This window comes from Atheta coriaria, unplaced genomic scaffold (assembly GCF_025399875.1).
Source record: "Atheta coriaria isolate IRGN ID8LTWV9N9 unplaced genomic scaffold, Caltech_Dcor_3.1 hic_scaffold_3_pilon, whole genome shotgun sequence".
Taxonomy (NCBI): Eukaryota; Metazoa; Arthropoda; class Insecta; order Coleoptera; family Staphylinidae; genus Dalotia; species Dalotia coriaria.
The window spans coordinates 10677266-10696028 of NW_027045445.1; the positions used below are offsets into that span (position 1 = coordinate 10677266).

Here is an 18763-nt window from a genome sequence, read left to right on the forward strand (position 1 = left end):
GGAAGCGTGCTTTGAGTCGGCGGTTGTCAAATTTGAACAAGTTCAAAACAAGTACACAGTAGCGCACTTCGATTAGTAGCACTTTAAAAACTGCCAAATTCTTGAAATTAAAATGCTGAATCCATGTGTAACGATTATAAACACTACTATTAAATAGAATTTCACTAATTGCACTTGTTTTTAGCTGACTTCTATGCTTAAATCCAAAAATAAACTTTAAAAATGACTTGAACCGGACCATGATATCCCAGATATGGCCAGCCTGCACTCTCAAGGTCATGTAGGTCAATTTATCAACGTGTCCGCACACCATATTAGAATTTACAATCGACTCGAGCCTTTTTTTCACCGAATGAATTATATTTTCGCAAATGGCCGGCCCAATTAAGATGTACGCGATGCGGCCGATTGTGCGGCATGACATGCCCGTGACGTTACCGACATGCATGTACAGCTTGCCGATCATCCAAGGCGCGATCGACGGCGACGGCGTCGTCACTGCAGCGAAGAGCAACAATGGCACTACGTCCTCGGCCAGCGTGGAGCTCGTTGGCGAGCAGGTTAAGCAGTTTTTAAAGGTTCATTCGCATGTTCACTACACCCCCGACTAAAACAAATCGCAATTAGCGACCGCGCGCGTTCTGGAAACGGCCGAATCGTCGCCGAAGCACAAATTATTACCCGCGACGCGGCCACGCAAGAACGGGCAGGTAATTCCGGCCGCCGGCTGGTGCACAACTAACTCATTCAGCTCAGTTAAGCAACTGTCAAAAAGCTTTGCTAGATTACACACTGAATGCATATTTGTTCATTACTGCCCCAAACTTGATATGCCAAGAGAAGAGTGAAAATTAAGTGAGAATAGCTCAAAACCCATAAATATTAGCCACAATGACCAAATTCAAAAATTTCTGTGTAATTTTAACTGACTTGAATTAATTTTACAGAATAATCAAACAATGACCATGGCACTAGTCCAGCAAAGACAAGAAGTGATTCTTCAACAGTTAGAAGACCTAAAGAAGCAGATGACTGCCATTCGAGATACTTTAAGAACAAGTTCCACCACATCATGTGCAGTAAATGCTATTAAAGGAAATGTTAAAAATACCAGTTCATGTGATAGTCTAAATGTAAGTAAAACAAAGAATTTTGAACAATTTCTAAGTGAAAATTTTCATATTTCAGGTGAAATTGCTACCAACTGAAATTTCAATCAATGTAAACCCTTCAAACCCACCTTACTTCTTACTTTTACTGCAGAAAATGTGGAAGAATAAAATCACCATCAATATTCAGTCATACATTCATTCTACTGTAACTCAACTGCCTGAAAATACTCGGGCTTTTGTTCAAAGCATCCCAGAACCTGTTACAAGTTCAAATCTGACTTGTTTAACAGTAAGATTAATTTGGAAAACAAGTAAGTGTAAATAATTCCTATTTCCTATTTTAATGTTTAAAATTCTATTGAATTTATAGTTGGAGTTAATCAGTTGGAACTAACTGGTGCAAGACCTATCCAGGGGGAAGTCAATCTACTCCGTTACTTAGCCCGCCTGACATCATCCCTAAACTACAACGATAATATCGAAATGGACTCCTACCTGGACACTTGCTACAACATCTCGCGATCCAAGACGAAGTCCGAGCGTTTACCTCTTTTCCAGCGTCTGAACAAAAAGCTAGGCAAGGAAAAGTTCATCTTTGGTGATTTCTCCATCGTTGACATAGCCGCTTATTCTGCGATCAAACAAACTGCCGGAGCGGGCGAAGTCAATGTTGGCATGACTAAATGGATGAACAATTGTGAGGCTTACAATTAAGTTGTTTAAACAGTAAATAAATAACTTATAAAATAACTTAAAACTAAATATCTTCCAAATATTGACTTCGTAATGTTCATATTTTTGTTTATTTCATTTCATTTTTATATAGTTTTTTAATAGTTCCTCATTTCTCATTGTTAAGTAGATTCATTCATTAATCATTAAATCACAGTTTACTTTTTACATTTACAAAAGTTCATACTCATACGCAAACGTCGAAACTCATACTCGGAATAACTAAACACATAAATACAAGTATACAAGAATGATTAAATAAATAAGAACAGTAATGATTCGCAGCTTGTTCTGGGCAGTGTGTGTGTACGCTTAAAACTAAAACCGACGCGTATAATTCACTAAATTTAAGTTAAAATTAAGTCTTGTAGTCTTTGAACAGCTTACAGTTTAAATTTGTTGGGTTTCCATTAGAATTTCAAGAGTTTTCAACGCAACACTTCGGATCTGTATACATCCGAGTCGAAACTTTCGTTTAAACATCGTTATATTTTAATATAGTTTAATAATTGCTTCAATTTTTTTTTCTTTCATTTTGTTTAAGTTGTGTTTTTCACCTTTAGTTCGTTATTATGATAGATATCGATACATGTTACGCTTACATGTCAACAAGTTGAGTTTACCTTCGGAAATCAGTTTCAGGAGTCAGTTCAAAGGTGTGTTCGGATAGTGTACAAATAATTATAAAACACTAATAGAAGTCTAAAAATTTGCCTACGCTTTGACTTAGAAATCAACATTTTCAAAAGCTTTGTTGAGATTTTTTTCTTATTCTCGAGTGCTTTTTTAAAATATTGAGTCCTAAAGTCGTCCTAAACAATATTGTCATAGTCAATAATGATTTGGGCAGATTTTTGGGAGAAAGTCGTAAAGCTTACCAGCCTAAATGTAGAACGTACTTGCATACGAACGCCGCAAATACATCGCGTTAGTTTTTTTAGTTTCGTTTGTTTTGTATATGTACAAAGTTAAAACGCCCGTCGATTATTGTTGAACTGGGCTAGATAGTCATATCAAAGGGTTCTACGAGTACTTATCAGTGCCATACATATTACTTATGTTATGTTATGTAAACGTTCAAGTCTTGTTCAAGTGAGATAATGCAACAAATCGCAGTATTTGTCGATTCGTCGAGTTTATAATTAGACCAATTATATCTATATGAACCGCTAGTATTTTTTTGTTGATTACAATGGCAATTATAGTGATTGATTCTGGCACTACTTAGATTCGCTTCTTTCGTTTGTTAATTGCACTAAGTTTGTTTCGAGTCGATTGTCTTAAGTAATTCTTACCTAAATGCAACATCAACTTAACTTATTAATCTTTGTCACGTGTTCTTCGTCAGCCATTTCGTTTGCTTGCGAATTGTCATCCATTACATTATTACTTAAAAAACTATTAGCGCTATACGAACGATGAGAAGCCGGGCAGCGGCGCCCGCGAGCGCGCCATATTGTTGAGGATGATCTGGCCGCCATTGAGGCTCACGACGGCGCTGCCTTCCGGCTCTGAGTCCGTATAGCTAGAATAGTTCCGCACAGGCTTCTGCCTCTTCCAGGATTGCCGCAGGGAATCGTTCACGTTGGCGTAGTGATTGACGAACGAGTGCGGATCGGAGCGGACGCTCTCGTTTTCGCTCTCAGAGGCCTGCAAATAAATTCAGAACAATTTCAATCAACACAATCGAGACATACGTAACTAATAAAATAAAATGAGAATGAACATTCGGACAACATGAATAACGGATTCAAAATGGTGCTAAAACGGACGAAACAATTTTACTGAAATATATGGTATCAACTGTAAACGTAAAGCTTTCGTTGCAGCATGCAGAAATCATATTTCAGTGCACAACTTTAACTTTATCTTACTTATTCATAATCAGCCAGAATAGTAATGGTTTTATTTTATTTATCGTAATCGATGTTTTTTTAATAACTCGGTGAGTATTCTTGAATTGAAATGATAGAACAGAACAAAAGAAGCATTTCGTACTCGTAATATGATTTGTTCCAAATACCTGTCACAATTTCAATAATAATTTCTTTTTGTTTCACCTGCAAATGGAAAGAATACAAGATCTCTTTATTGGCACCAATAGAAGCAACCAAAAAAAGAAACAGATTAACACGGCTTTCTTTTACCTTCAGAGAACGTATTTTTTGGAAGGTCGAAATACATCACCGTTAAGTAATTAGTTAATTTACCTGCGAGTCAGTGGAACTCATCTCGGAGGGTTTCTCGGTGACGCTGCTATCGTCGGGCGTCTCGTCATACCCCTTTAAGCTTTCTTCATCGGAGTGATAAGCCACAGATGCAGGCGATGGTCGCGGCGGAGATTTTCCTAGCGGAGGCGGTGGCATTACTTGCTTACGATGAAGAGTGCCACGTTTGCTGATCGTCCCCAAGTTGCTGAGATTTCCGCCTCCGTGTCGCGACCGGTATAATTCCATGGTAAGTTCTTGGCGATCGTCAATTGACATCGCCATTGATTCCTCCAAAGTTTTTGTGCTTCTTCTATTTACAAAACACATAAAACAAAAATGTTATTTACCTTCCTTTTTAATTTTAATGATAATGTGAATACTTACGTTTATATTTGTAACTCTTGCTCTTCACACACAAAATGGCGATTACGGTAATAATGATAATAATCGAAATGGCCGCCAACGCAACCATAAACCACGTCTGCCTGTAGAATGGTTTATGTTGAAGATATCCGTATTCCAAGTAAAGTTTACTCGGTGTTAAGACATATTCATCCGACGTTGCCGGAAAACTCACACCATATTTGTTATACGGGATGACTCTAAAGTTGTATGATGTGCTCGGCAATAAACTCTGATAACTAACAGTGAAATCTTGTAGTGGACCATTAGTTGTCCTCGCTACAGTCTGCCAGCGGTTGTCATCCTTCCTCTTACATTCTAAATAATACCCCAGAATTGGACCTTTACCAGTTGGACCATTCAACCAGTGCAACTCAACACTAGATAGTGTCTTAATCAACACCAACTCTTTTGGAGTGCTAGGTGATCCTTCCTGAGGTCCTGTCGTCACATTGCTTGTTACAGCGGGACCAAAGTCAATGGTCTGCGCACGCACGGTAAAAGTATAAGTCACTTGTTCCTCCAACGAAATGACATTGAGGAATGTTGTTGAAACCTTTTGTTTGACTTGTTTACTGAATTCTGTTAAAAATTTAAATAAATTAGGTTATATTCGCTTATGTAATGTTTGGTTATGTACTTACTTTCATTTTGTTCTGTGGTTTCATAAGTAACAATGTAGCCAATAATATCTCCATTTCGTTTCTTTGGTGGGTTCCAAGATACCTTCAAGCTGTTCATGGTGATATCAGTAAATTTGAGATCCATTGGGGGTCCAGGTAAACCTTGCAAAGTCTTAACTGTGATTGGTTTCGAGCGTGGACCATCGCCAGCGGGATTAAAGGCGAGAATTTGTATTCGGTACTGAGTAAACTTATCAAGAAAGACAAGACTATGACCAGTTGCACTTGCAGGTACAACTTCAATTTCCTCCTCAGGTTTTTTTATCACCCAACTCTTGAGGACTACTAGTAACCAAATAGAAGATCTTGTATCCTAACAATTCGCCGTTTTGCATTGACTGCTGAGGTGGTTTCCACCGTAATCGGACCTCAGTTGAAGATACTGCTTCACCTTCAAGAGCTCGCGGTTCGCCAATTGGTACTGCCTCACCTACGTACACAGTTACCGGAGGACTGGCAGGACCTTCTCCTTGTGAGTTAAAAGGTACTACAACGATTTCATAGTTGCGGTCTTGAAGGAGTTCACTTAGGACCATCTTACGGCGCTGGATAAAAAATAAATATGTCAAAAAACATACAATAAATCAATATTTGCATAACTTACATGAATTCCCATAACATCTTCCTTTGGTGTTGCTTGTAATGCAGTAGGAAAGTCCGAAACAGGCTGGAAGATAACTCTGTATCCACCAGTACTGATATCCCCACTCCAGTGAGTCTCCTCAATAGGATCCCAGTAAACCTGCACGCTAGTAGTAGTAATAGGTACAACCTTCAAGTTATTCACTCCTTTACTAGGTGCGGCCGGATATGTTCTAACTTCAATCGACTCCAGTGAAAAACTACTTGGTCCTATATCATTTGTAGCCTGAATACGGAACTTGTAGCTCGAGAATGGCCTCAATCCACTGACAGTATAAGATGTTAATTGTGGATCAACCCTTTCAGGAATATCCGTCCATTGTGCATTATTTTCCATTTTTTGAACAATATAATACCTCAAAGGAGCAAAACCATCTCTACCCGGTGTCCAACTGAAGGTAATCTGCTTGCTTTGTATCTGACTATGGCTTATTTGCGGTCTAGATGGAGGTTGGGGTGGTTCACGATTATTCGTAGTGAAAACCAGAGCGTGGGCGGTTTTACCCCACCCCAAACGTGTTTGTGCGGTTACCGAGAAAATATAGTACCGTTCCTGTTCGAGCTTTGTAGCACGGAAAGTCCTATCACTTGGTGGGAACTCCTTGGAGTATTTGCTTGTGACATGCGTGTCATTGATTTGGTATGTTACCTTGTAAGCCAGTATTTCACCATTCGGTTCTTCCGGAACATCCCAGATGATTCTAGCTGATGTAAATGATACATCGGGGAAGGAAACATTGGAAGGTGCACCGGGTACGTCTTCAAACGTTTGTACTCTTACAGGAGGAGTGCTGGGGCGACCGTCACCAAGTCTTGTATAAGCTAAGACTTGTATATGATAAAGGACAAATTTTCTCAATTCAGTTAGGGTTGTTGTGAAGGTTGCATTATTAGGAATTAATTTATATTGTACCAAGGATCTGGTATCAGCTCCATAGTATACTTTGAAACCTTCAATTTGGCCATTTTGATGTTCCTTGGGAACATCTCCCCATTTTACCACAATAGTTGTTGAAGATGTCGCGTTTGCTTCCACATTTAATGGTCCAAATGATGGTACTGATTCTCTGGTCCTTTCCAATGCTTTGGGACTAGGTGTACTGCTCCCAACATCATTATAAGCCTGCATTGTGATCTCATATAGAGCAAATTCTTCTAATTTAGTGATGATATGGCTATTGGCAGTTGGATCTTCAATTGTTTCACTCAAAGCCCTTCCACTTCCAAGTTCGACATAACTTATGTTATAACCTCTTGGATTTCCATACCATTCCATTTGTTGTAGTGGAATCCACCTCACTCTTAATTCAGTTGCACTCATCGCTCTAACAGTTACGTTCTTTGGTGGATGGGACGGTGGTGCTTGTATAGTCTGAAACTCCTTCGTTGGTTCACTCGCCGCACTTGCCCCGACAACATTATTAGCAATCAGACGCAATCTATAGTTAGTAAAGGTGTTAAATTCGTCACAGCGATTGTTGTAGCATCAGGATCGGTCTTTTGAAAGACCGGGAACCAGGTGGTATTCCGTGCAGTTTGTGCTTCTACTGTCCACTTGGTGATAGAAGAATTACCATCAAATCCAGGTGTAAATTGTAAAACCACAGAAAAGGCTTCAATGTTACTCAGAGCCAACTTTGATGGAGGACTAGGTAAAACCGGTTCTACTCCAGATTGAATAATCGCTACCTTTGCAGGTCCAGGACCTTTAGCAGTCCATGAAGTCACCTCGAATCTATAGTGTGTTGTTGCTTGTAATTGATCAATCTTTAGACTCGTAGTTTCCGCTGTTAAATTTTTGTACTTCATTGTTTCCGGTTCATCTTTCACCTGATATTTGATTTGGTAACCAGTAAGAATACCGTTGATATTCTTTGGTGGAGACCATTGAACCTTCACGGCTCTATCGCTAACTTCATCAAACTGTAAATTGGCAATCTCATCCGGAACATCTTCCAAAGTTTTCACATTCACGTAGTCTGAGATTTCACCGTCTCCTGGGTCGGTAAAAGCCAACACTGTAATATTATACTCTTGGAACTTTTCTAGGCCATTCATAATCGCCATTTGCTTCGCCAAGGGATCTAATAAATTCGGGTGGACTGTCATAACTTTAGCTTCTTCTTCAGTTTCAGTAACCGGATCCCAAACCCAAGCTTGTATCTTGTATCCTTGATTAATTCCGTTGATTTTTTGAGGATCTGGAGGTTTCCACCAGATTTCTACTGCGGTTGAATTAATCGGATCAACTTTTTGTATGACTGGCGGTGCTTCTGGCACACCTTCCTTTGTTTTGATCTTGGCACCATCTGTGTACTTTCCTACACCTTTATTGTTATAAGCAGCAATTTGCACAACGTAATCTTTCCAAGTAATCAAATCTTGGATCAAAAAGTTACGCTGAGCTTCATTGGTAATATTGCGCATGATCCATGGTGATTTATTATAACCAAAGAGGCGATATCTGATGATATATCCAAGAATCTGACCATTGCGATGTTCTTCTAATGGAGGTTGCCATTGGGTGATGATCTCCGACGAACTGCGAGCGGATCCCACGAAGCCAACAGGTGGACCAGACGGAGCTATAATTTATGATGGAGTTTAGGAGGATACTTTCTAGGGAGGTGCTTATATTAAACTATACATATTTTATTTGGTAATAGTAATAGACATGCGAGTTCGAAAAATGTCACAAAACGCATGCGTTTGCTCCTCTCTCGAAATGTTAGTGCACATTTTCGCCAAAAATACAGTCCTTGCGCAGGAGAGAGAGTTTGCCTCGTTCAAGTACTACCACAATAGATAGAGACATACAAAAGTATCGAAAAAGTCAAACCTGTTTTGTTAAAATTCTTTAAGTATCCTGCACGTAGCAGTACAATAAAAGAGTACACATCAAATGTATACAAAATCAACGCATTTTTCGTCTTCGCATGCAAATATTTATCCTTTCCAATAAAATATAACTTTATTATTTATTGGAAAAAATAAATATTATATATTTTTATAGAATATCTAGTAAAATTAAAGATTATTTCTAAGGTAAAGATTGATAAATACCTTCTTGTGGTAACATGACTTCATTGCTCGGCTCAGAAGGGCTACCCTCCCCAACAGAGTTAACGGCAGACACGCGAAATTGATACGCCGCCGCCGCTTTTAAATTGGTGAGCAAAATCCACCGCTGAGCGGCGGAGACGTTGCTGATCTCCGTCGCCCAGTTGAGCAGCGGGTCCGGAATGGGGCCTGAAATCGGAGGCACTTATTTGAAGAGCTATAAAACACTGCCGGAACAAAATGTCGGACTGGTTGCGAATGCAACTCCACGTGTGGAGAATCAAATGAGCATGCATAACAAAATGTCATAAATAATATCAACATAAATAACTAAACGCATAAAGTTCCCATTTACAAAATAATTACAATCAATAAACCCCGTAATCAACATAAAATAATATATATATGAGTGCGCATATGTATAGTATAGTGCCCTCAGCCAGAAATGGAACTAAACTTGAAAATTTTGAGCGCATTATTTACAACATTTACATGCTCATTCATGCGTTAGATAAATTCAACGTTGTACTTACCTAGTTCAGGCACTTCACGCTTCTGTATAATGTATTGTTTGATGGGACTGTTACCATCAAAACCTGGCGTCCATGAAATATTTACCGCCCTTGCAGAGCCCGTATCCACGCGAACAGCTTGTACATTCAGCGGGGCGAATGGCAACTCGATGACGGAGAGTTTTGCAGTGCGTGTTTCGTTCCCACCTGGCGAGCGCACAGCGCATGAATATTGTCCAACATCCGAAGCACGCACCTGCTGTATCTCCAACGTGCCATCCGATTGAATGTTGATTCTTGAGCTGGTCGTCGGGTTGATAATACTGGAACAACCGCAACAAATCATAAACAAATGCAATCTATTTGAATTTAAAAATGGCGGCTTACAGCTTATTGTGATACCAGTCTAATTGGTACGGTACCGAGGGATCCGATGAAACTTTGCACTGCAGCGTTGCGGTGTGCCCCAACAGAACGCGCGTCTCCGCTGGCGGTTGAATAATCTGCGTGCGGACTGCAAACACAAATCATCGTTACCAAACTTAACCTCACTCCAAGCGCGCTGACCTATAATCATGTGGTGGTGGTGAAATGTATGTGAATGTAGAAGAAAGATGTTGGTGTATGTGATTGGTTCGATAAAAAGCAAACGTGAAAACAGTCAAATCGTTAGTGTCACACTCGGCCACATGTTGCATACGCCATTTTGGTAACCATCGGGCCACCATTTTGAGACAATACGTACCCAGGACGCTGATATAGGCCGTACCACCGGCCTGTCCTGCCTCGTTCGCTCTCAAACAGGAATAAACTCCAGCATCAGATTCACGCACGGCGGCGATGAGCAAGTCGCCATTTTCAAGCACCTGCACGCGTCCGGATACCTCCAGCTCGCTTTCTGCAATTAGGGATTAGTTCGATGCAACAAATCAAAAAAAAACGAAAGGAAACGCATGCAGCAATGCAATTATTATTGATTTTAGCTAAATTATTAGTGGCAAAGTTTGTATTCAAACAAGTCACTTACGATTGTATTGCCACGCAACGCTTGGTGTCGGTGCTCCGGCAGCTTGACAACTGATAGTTACATCCTTACCATCAAGTACTGTTTGATTATGCGGACCATTTTCCATTATCGGTATAGACGCTGCACATAAATACATAAATTAGCAACTAATCATAACAAAGAGAATCATCAGAAAAAACATGCTCAATCAAATTAATTTATAACCTCAAAAATGTTTCATGCGATTCTTGTAAGTGTTCAAAACTGAAAATATCTAAGAAACCACTAATGTCTAGGTGCACTTTGTTTTCCAAACGCTAAACTCATTTTCTTACAAGTAGGGACATTTTGTTTTCTATTTCGTCGTTCGTTCGCGTTGCGCAAGCGCAGAATGTTATTGCGCAGACTTCTCCTATTCAGCAGCCTAATGCGTTCTAATGAAACAAATGGCCGCCATTATATTATATATTTTCATTAAAATTATTAAGTTCTAATGTAAGGTTATGTATGTACTTACTTTTAACCTTGAGCCATGTGGAAATGTAGCTTTCACCAGCCGGATTACGTGCAAAACACTGATACATCCCTGCATCATCAATCGCAAGTCGTTTGATCAACAAATAATTATCCTCTTGGATTTCGTAGCGTCTGTCATTCAAATCTTCGATATTAATCGTGTTTTTGTACCATGTAACCTTCGGTTTGGGTATTCCATCGACATCGCAAGGTAATATAACTTGCGATGCGTACTCCGCCAAAGTTTCCGGTTTCGTACTGCTAGAGAATCTTGGTTTTTCTTGTACCACTACGCTTGCGTTAGCTTTGACAGTTGGGAATCCCCCGGTTTTCAGTGATACATGGCACTCGTAGACGCCGGAATGCGTTAAGTTCGCTGAGATTAACGCGACACTCCTGTGCCAGACATCGTTGTACGTATACTCAATGCCGGAGTTTTCAATCGGCATGCCATCCTTGTACCAAAGTGTTTCTAGTTCATGCAGAGGGCGTGCGTTCGCAATACAGTCCAAAGTAGTTTCGTGTGTGCCCTTGACAATTTCAACATCCTGCGGTTTAATGATGATTTCGGGTGCGATTTCGTTATACGAGTTGGTCTCGAGTACGTCTAGACGAATATAGGCACTGTTTTCCTCTTTGCCTTCCTGGGTGTTCATTGCGCGTGCGCGGTAGGCCTTCGCGTCCGAGATATCCGTCGATAGGATGATGAGTTGGTTAGATTTGGACTTGGCATACTTTTGAGAGTAGAGCAATGGGCCCTCATCAGTCTGCCAAGTGATTTGCGGCTCTGGAGAGGATTTAATGTAGGGTAAATCGAGGATTGCAGCTTGGCCACCTTCCACTGCAGCGGTGGATTCGGTAGTGTTTTCAAAACACCCATATCTAACCAAACAATATGAAAAAATCAGTATTTTGTTAATATAAATTAAAAAATTGAACTTACATGCGACTACAACTTTGATTTCTTCACTCATAATGGATCCCACTTTGTTGGCAGCAATGCATCGGTAACTACCTTCATCTTCAAGACGCGTTGAGAATATTTTATAGAATGGTTCCGTGGAGAATTCCGTCAGTGGTTCGCCGTCTTTTATCCATCGGTATTGCGGTTGTGGATAACCTACAAATTAAAAACAACATAAGTAACGCCATCTGGTTGTGTCCAGTTGAACTGTTTCATATTTTATTCACACACTGAAAGAGCTTTAAAGCTGTTGCAGCGTTCCATCTTTGGGTTAGTTAGGCGCACAGGTGCGATGCTTTTATAACTCGATCGACTTTGTTAATCTAATTAAGGTTTCGTTGGTTTATCTAGGTTTATATGCAAGGTGTGACGTCGGCGGCGTCGAAATTGAACCCTCAACAACAACAACAACACCAACAATGACGCTCCCCACAGGTGTGCCAACCGATAGAGTAGTGTGCGATGGGGGCAGAGACGAAGTAGCTGGGTTATCAACCCGAGCGGCTAATGCTCATCTGCTTTCGTTTATTATTAAGACGCGCACGGCGCACGGGCGATTCACGACTCGTAAACTCGACGGCAGCTAATTTGCAATTTCGCAATCTTATCAAGAATTAATTGAAATTTACCTTTGTTGCATCGCGCGAAGACGCGCGGGCGTTAACGCATATTGCGTCTTAAATATTTACAGCCCCAGCGAGCCGCAATTATTCACACTCAACGACAAGATGGCCGACTGGGTGTATGACCCACAAATTCCTGCAATTCGAATGCATCCAGAGAGGTGCATCCGCGTGCGAACGAAATAAATTCGTGGTTCGAGATCTAGTGAATCTTAGAATCTAGAAAATTCCAGAACGTAAGCGGTAAGAGAAACACGTTTTCGAGTAATTTCCATCAATTGCACTTACTCTTACACGTACATTCCATGCATAATAGATTGTGTTCTAGGTTTATCTACAATCGACCTAGTGCGCTAGCGCGCATGCGTACAAGAAAAATAGGCGGAGCTCCCATTACGCAAAACAACATATTTCTTGGTGTTCTTGCATGTTACATGAAATATTAGTCACCAGAGCATTCAGACGGACATCTTTCATGAGCAAATATCAGGTTCAAGTTAATTAGACGCCCTCCCCACGGAAAGAAAACTGATATTTCAGTACTTATTAGGTTTCCTAACCGCACAATTTCGTATTTTTACCTTACAAAAAACTCTTTGTTGATTTTTCAACTTAATTATGTCACCTTAATATAATTATAATTAATTCTGAGACAAGTAGAAGCACAATCTCATTAATACAAATTATTATCGCGATAACGATCATTACCCAGTGGTTTCCTGCGGTTAGGTGTGAGTGGCACTGGAGAGTAACCGAGATTACGATCGACAAAGACAAGATCAAAGCTAATCAACCAAATCCCACTTTACACCTTAAGTCATATTGTTATTAATGATCCATTCATAACCTACAATAACCCTATAGGCTTAACGATCGCTTTTGAGGTTAAAATTCGCACTGGATGAAATTAATGTAGATATTTTCGAGAATTTTGTTGCTGTTGGCATACTTTGGATACAAACAATGAACGCCATAAACAATCCTAAATTAATTACCAACCTTTATACATTGCGCCATTTTAAACATATATCGATACCGGTCATTTGGTCAAGCATCATCATAAAAGAGCTTTTGTTGCTTTAACAACGCCGAGGTAATTAATTGAAAATTCCACATTCGCAGTAAATTTTCCGATCGAATGTGGCCAGCAATTCAATTAGATAATAATTTAAACGCACTTAAAGATACTTAGTACTTATTCGGTGTTATCTCAATTTTGTTTCGTTTGTGCTTAATTTCCTGTTGGTTTTTTTCATGGTTTGCCTTAGCACATTGTTAAGAGGTAGTTTAAAGAAAAAGAAGCGCCATAAGCGAGGATAATCGCGGTTGGTGCGGCGCAGCGCCGAAGAATTTACACAATCCAGCCTCGTTTGCTACGCGCCACCAAAGTGTCCCGTTAATAATTAATAACCTGCACGATCGAAAGGCACAGGATGCTGTTTACTCTACTTTCAAACTTCCAAAGCGTTTATCTTCTCGCGAAAAAGAAAAATTTATTTCGTAACATTTTTTTCTCTTATTATGAAAGAAAATAATATTTTTTGATAGAAAAATGCTTTGGAAAGTTTTAAGACGTCCCTGTGTGAAGGGATAAAATATATAGCATGCATTTACACTAAGTGGTGATCATTACTCGTACTCAAATTGTTAATAATTAATTTCGGGAGGTTTTTCAACACTGTACTATAGTTGAAGTGCTGTAACTTGCCACAAATAAACAACGTATGTTTTTATTTAACACAATTATTCAATAAAATGGTTAATTTTTCGTCTTAAAAGTGGTTAACTGACAGTTTCATAGAAAAAAATAATTTTTTTGCTCAAAAAGTTAAATTTTTCAATGCTGGTGAGTGAAAAATGCAATTTTTAGTTGTTTTTTTACTTACCGAAAGCTTGACATTGCATAATCTTTGTTGTCCCCAGCCGGCTAATGCTGCTCGTCGCCGAGGAAGTCGTAAAACGTGGAGCTTGTAAATTTTCAGCTGAAAAAGCAAAAACAAAAATTTAGTAAACAGGTAAAACGATTGTTTTTACAAGTAATTAAGAAATAATTACATCCTCAAACTATCTGTATTTGCCAGTCGTTTTATTTGGTAATTTGTTTGTCAAAATAAAGTCGACATTAACTCAAACTTACTTCCTGTGCGGGTGTATATTTAGCTAGTTTATTTATTCAAATGTTTTGATTATTGACAGCATTAGTGCCGCGTTTGTTTAGTTTTCGGTTTGTCGTCCACCGCACCATGCAATTCGATGTTTGAACGATTTGGAGTATTGCTGGAATGTTTATGTGACTCAGCTAATGAAACAACATTACGTGGAACGTAAAATGACAGATTAACCTCCTATCACGGTCAATTTAACCTAACTTAACCTCACAAAAATAAAATCAAAGTTTCAAAATCTGAAAATGTTAATACAAACACATTTTATGATTATGAAGAAACAGATGCAGTTTGATTAACTTGACTCGTAAATAAATCTTCCTGCCCGTTAGCAATCGTTAGAAATCCGCAGACTAGATAGTCTGTTCTGAAACAGAACAGAACATGCGAGCTGCGGAATGAGTTTGAGTTATAACCCCGCATGAATCGCTCAACTTGTGCAGAAATCGAGCGTTAAAACACACATCAAGCGACCAGGCCGAGCAGTGTATGGATAGGCTCTGCTTTTATTGCTTGACTAAGAACTCAACCAAGTGAGAATGTGCAATGCGATGCAATGCAATAAAAGCAAAACGGTTGATATCGTTGCGAAATTATGTTTAGTCATGCGCTCAGGTGTATAAATACACTTTCTAAACTTTAACACCGCTTAGAACACTCATTAGAGATATTTTAGTGCACATCTAATGAAATTATGATAAACCACATAATATTCAACTAAGAAATCATTTAAAATACTATAAAATAAGTGAAATTTATAAGCTGATTGTTTTTAAACTATAGGCAACCCACAATACACCCATGTAACTAAAAAAAGAAAATAAATAATATTCCCCACACGAATGATTTTGAGACGGCCCAACAAGCATAAATTCTAATAACATCGATATCGCTTGTTCCAGCTGTGTTCGATGCGCAATTGAATGTGAAATCGAAGCTTCTGCTCGAATTGTCGCTAGCCCTGTGCATTGCGGCGAATACATCCAGATTGCAGATGCATAAACTATAGAATTATGTGTCTCGGCGCGCTTTTGTCGCGGTTTGTCGACGATCGTCGACGTTTTGCGCATTTCCCAGCTGTTCAGGCAAATCCACCCGCCAACATAGCACGCGACAATCGCCGGCGCATTATTATACCGCGTAATAAGGGTCGTCTAGGTGCAAATAACAGCGTGCGCGTCGCGGAACGAACGAGTGCGGATATTCGCAAATATTCACAGGCGAGCGTTTTGAGAGCATACGCGATTGTTCACGGACGAAACAAAAGCTGAATGCGGAATGTATGTAACTTGTGTAAGCTGTTCTATGGGAGAATCTAACTGTTCAATGAACTAAAATGCATTCGAATTCGTCGCCGCTGCATAGTCATAGTCATAGTGCATCGCGGTTTTTGTCCGAGAGCACAGCAAGAACTGAGACGTTTGCAGACTGACCTCGTTTCGCAACAAAGAACAAACTTAATCAACCACGTGATTCAAACAAACATCAGCGTATTAAATTAAATTTACTTCTAAAGTTGAATATTTTCAGGATTTTGTTAATCCAGCACTGATTAAGAATTGATCGTGGATGTAATTTTTCTAGTGTTGTGTTTCGTATTGTTTGGAAAATATTTTCGCTTTGTTTTAAGCAGTTTGCGAGCAGTTACTCGCCAGCGCAAATAAGCCTCTTAATAATACACAAAGTCGTTTAAAAGTTTTCGCCCGCGCGCGGAATTTCGTTTTTCGTATATTCGCATTAGTTTTTCATCCGCTTTTCGGCGCGGGCAGGGTTGTCGCGCGAGGGAGTCCTTAACATTCCGCGCACTTGACTCGCGCGCGTTTTGCGTGTGTACTGCTGATTTTCTCGCTCGTCAGCCGTCGACGCAAAACTTTTTCACGGAAATTCACAATGAACGCCTTTCGGAATGAAAATTGACATAGTTTACGAACATGAAAATAAAACATTTACTTTACACACTTAATTTTATATTTAAATTTACTACAAACTCTTTTTAACATAACCTAACTCCAAAAATTTAGTCTAGCCGTCAATCTACGCGAATAATATTATAATGTTGCGCATCAAAACGCCATCTAGATTCGAATTAAGTAATTAAAACTTTCAACCCTTATTTTGCACCCTTCAAGTTATTTTTCTCAATCAAACTTCACAATATTACCCGTGAGGCTAATCTGAAGATTTTCAGAAAATTTCATCAAAATCAGTCCAGCAGTTTTGATCCCAATAAGTAACATACATACAAACATGCATTTATCCATATGTAGATGATAGAATTTGTTCAATTATTATTGGGTGCTATAATAATACTAATCCGACCCTTTTCGATAATAACCACTCCAGATATGGCATCACAGCAAATACATGCGGCTATTTTCCTATTTGAAAGGGTTGAGGGTTTGCTCCTTGGTTTCGCACGCCCAGAGGTGCAAAATTGCACACCCTAACCCGACCGATTTGCCCTCCTCTCCAAGGTGCACGCTGTAATCGTAAATCACATTCCGGCGTTTTCGAAAGCACCCTCCAACGATAAATATCACATAAACACGTAATATAATTTCATATTGAACGTGTTAAACATCGAACCTCATAGAACTCTATTAATATTAATAAAACACTCAAAATTTAAATCAAACATTTTATGAATTTTAACATTTTTTCCCCTTGAAATTGATGCGTTGTAATAAATCATAAAATATCAAAAATCATTTGCATACTATCGCGGCCAGTAGCGACAGGGGGTGAAAAATTGGAGGTCGCAAATAGTCCCTGAGGGCAGTTGCGAGATACAAATACAAATTGGCCACCAACACACAAAACACTCTTTCAGGGATTTCAAGGACATTCAAATATTGTGATTTTTCTTTTTATTGTTTATAACAAACTAGCTTTTGCCGCGACTTCGTCCCGGTAGTATTTAATAAAAATATAATTCGTTTTTACTCGCTTGTTCTAGACATAGTATGCGTCAATTCTATCAATAAAATTCGCAACTTTATTTTAAAGAAATTAATTAGATAACGAATTGCTAATAATGCACTTCAGCGCGCCATCTCGGATTCAACTATTTAATTATAACTATGATAGAATCTCAATGCCAACGTTTATCCTATAGAAAAGGGCTGTTTTTAGCGTTTTCCCGGCAATTATTCGAAATTTTCTCGCTGTAAAACCCATCCTTGGACTTTAACGAACATTTAAAAAATAATTGGCCATATTGGTCTAGGCGTTGTTGAGTTATGCGCTTACCAACACATTTTGCGATTCATTTTTATATCATACATTGAAATTGATTTTCAACGTGTAAAGAATCAACATTCAATAAAACAGAAATTAATATTTATATCGTTAAATATTTCAAACTGTCAACGTTAGTCTGTGTTGTTTTGGGAGATTTTGGGTGAGGATGAATAACAATGCAAATTGAATGAGCGCATGAATGCCAAAACGGGCGGCGGCGTACCCAAACTACCCCTATAATAATGTGCGGCGAGGAAAGGAGGAAATTGAACACGAAGTGGTCTACGACAACGAAAATGTCAACCTGAGATAAAATAATAATACGATGATGTGGCAACAACATCGCCAAAAGCAAAGAAAATCAAAACCAAGAACAAAGCATAAATAAACTATAAATATTAATATACGTAATAATAATTTTCCTCAAAATAACAAATTTTACCAGCCAATTAGTCCAACTAATTACCAATTACGCGCTAAAATATGTAATTGATAATTATTCAATTGCGCAATAAATTTTGACTAATTAACTGTTATTTGCATAGCATATGAATAATAAAACACGCTAAAAATGCAAATTATTCTCGGGCCAAGCGCGTTTAAATTTTGGCAAGTTTTCGTTATCTGGAACGGTGTAACTGTGACTGTAAGAAGCTTGCAAGTTAAGTTTAAGACTCCGTAGGTAACTACTTATTGGTTTCCTTAGTTTGGAACTTTCCAATTTCCCGTGCTGTGCCAATCACACCCTTATCCATTAAATTACTAATTAGAGCCGATGACAGCCGATATATCTAATTAATATTAATATTAAAATTAATAATTTCCAACTTCATATTACATCATAATATCTATTATACACAGGAAACAATTTACAAACAAACTAGTAATTGATTCCA

At 38.9% G+C, this 18763-nt stretch overlaps 2 protein-coding genes across 3 annotated transcripts in view; one reads left to right on the forward strand and one right to left on the reverse strand.

The window, feature by feature from the left end:
- Nucleotides 1–21: 21 nt before the first annotated feature.
- LOC135789739 (probable aminoacyl tRNA synthase complex-interacting multifunctional protein 2) lies at nucleotides 22–1874 on the forward strand. 2 transcript variants are annotated; one of them, XM_065299718.1, is made up of 5 exons: nucleotides 22–127; nucleotides 185–578; nucleotides 948–1133; nucleotides 1189–1423; nucleotides 1483–1874. In XM_065299718.1, exons 2-5 carry the CDS (start codon nucleotides 372–374, stop codon nucleotides 1824–1826), a joined length of 972 nt encoding a protein of 323 aa, XP_065155790.1. In that variant the 5' UTR covers nucleotides 22–127; nucleotides 185–371; the 3' UTR covers nucleotides 1827–1874. The 2 variants fall into 2 exon arrangements, with proteins under 2 accessions (XP_065155790.1, XP_065155791.1); XM_065299719.1 differs by lacking the exon at nucleotides 22–127 and having other exon boundaries at nucleotides 216–560.
- Nucleotides 1875–1896: 22 nt separating this feature from the next.
- The window catches only part of LOC135789742 (protein sidekick-like), a 54684-nt gene continuing 37817 nt past the window's right edge, over nucleotides 1897–18763 (reverse strand). Inside the window, 16 exon segments of the mRNA XM_065299721.1 lie at nucleotides 1897–3494; nucleotides 4055–4361; nucleotides 4435–5038; nucleotides 5101–5402; nucleotides 5404–5684; nucleotides 5744–7233; nucleotides 7236–8366; nucleotides 8845–9030; nucleotides 9375–9676; nucleotides 9741–9867; nucleotides 10099–10251; nucleotides 10381–10500; nucleotides 10695–10793; nucleotides 10877–11757; nucleotides 11815–11995; nucleotides 14349–14444. Coding sequence (XP_065155793.1) covers nucleotides 3252–3494; nucleotides 4055–4361; nucleotides 4435–5038; nucleotides 5101–5402; nucleotides 5404–5684; nucleotides 5744–7233; nucleotides 7236–8366; nucleotides 8845–9030; nucleotides 9375–9676; nucleotides 9741–9867; nucleotides 10099–10251; nucleotides 10381–10500; nucleotides 10695–10793; nucleotides 10877–11757; nucleotides 11815–11995; nucleotides 14349–14444 — 6503 coding nt within the window. The 3' untranslated portion in view covers nucleotides 1897–3251.

Coding starts and splice junctions, on each gene's coding strand:
- LOC135789739 (XM_065299718.1), top strand. CDS start 372: ATGGCCGGCCCAATTAAGATGTACGCGATGCGGCCGATTGTGCGGCAT. Junction 1,134..1,188: donor GTTCATGTGATAGTCTAAAT/GTAAGTAAAACA, acceptor TTCATATTTCAG/GTGAAATTGCTACCAACTGA. Junction 1,424..1,482: donor AAGATTAATTTGGAAAACAA/GTAAGTGTAAAT, acceptor TTGAATTTATAG/TTGGAGTTAATCAGTTGGAA.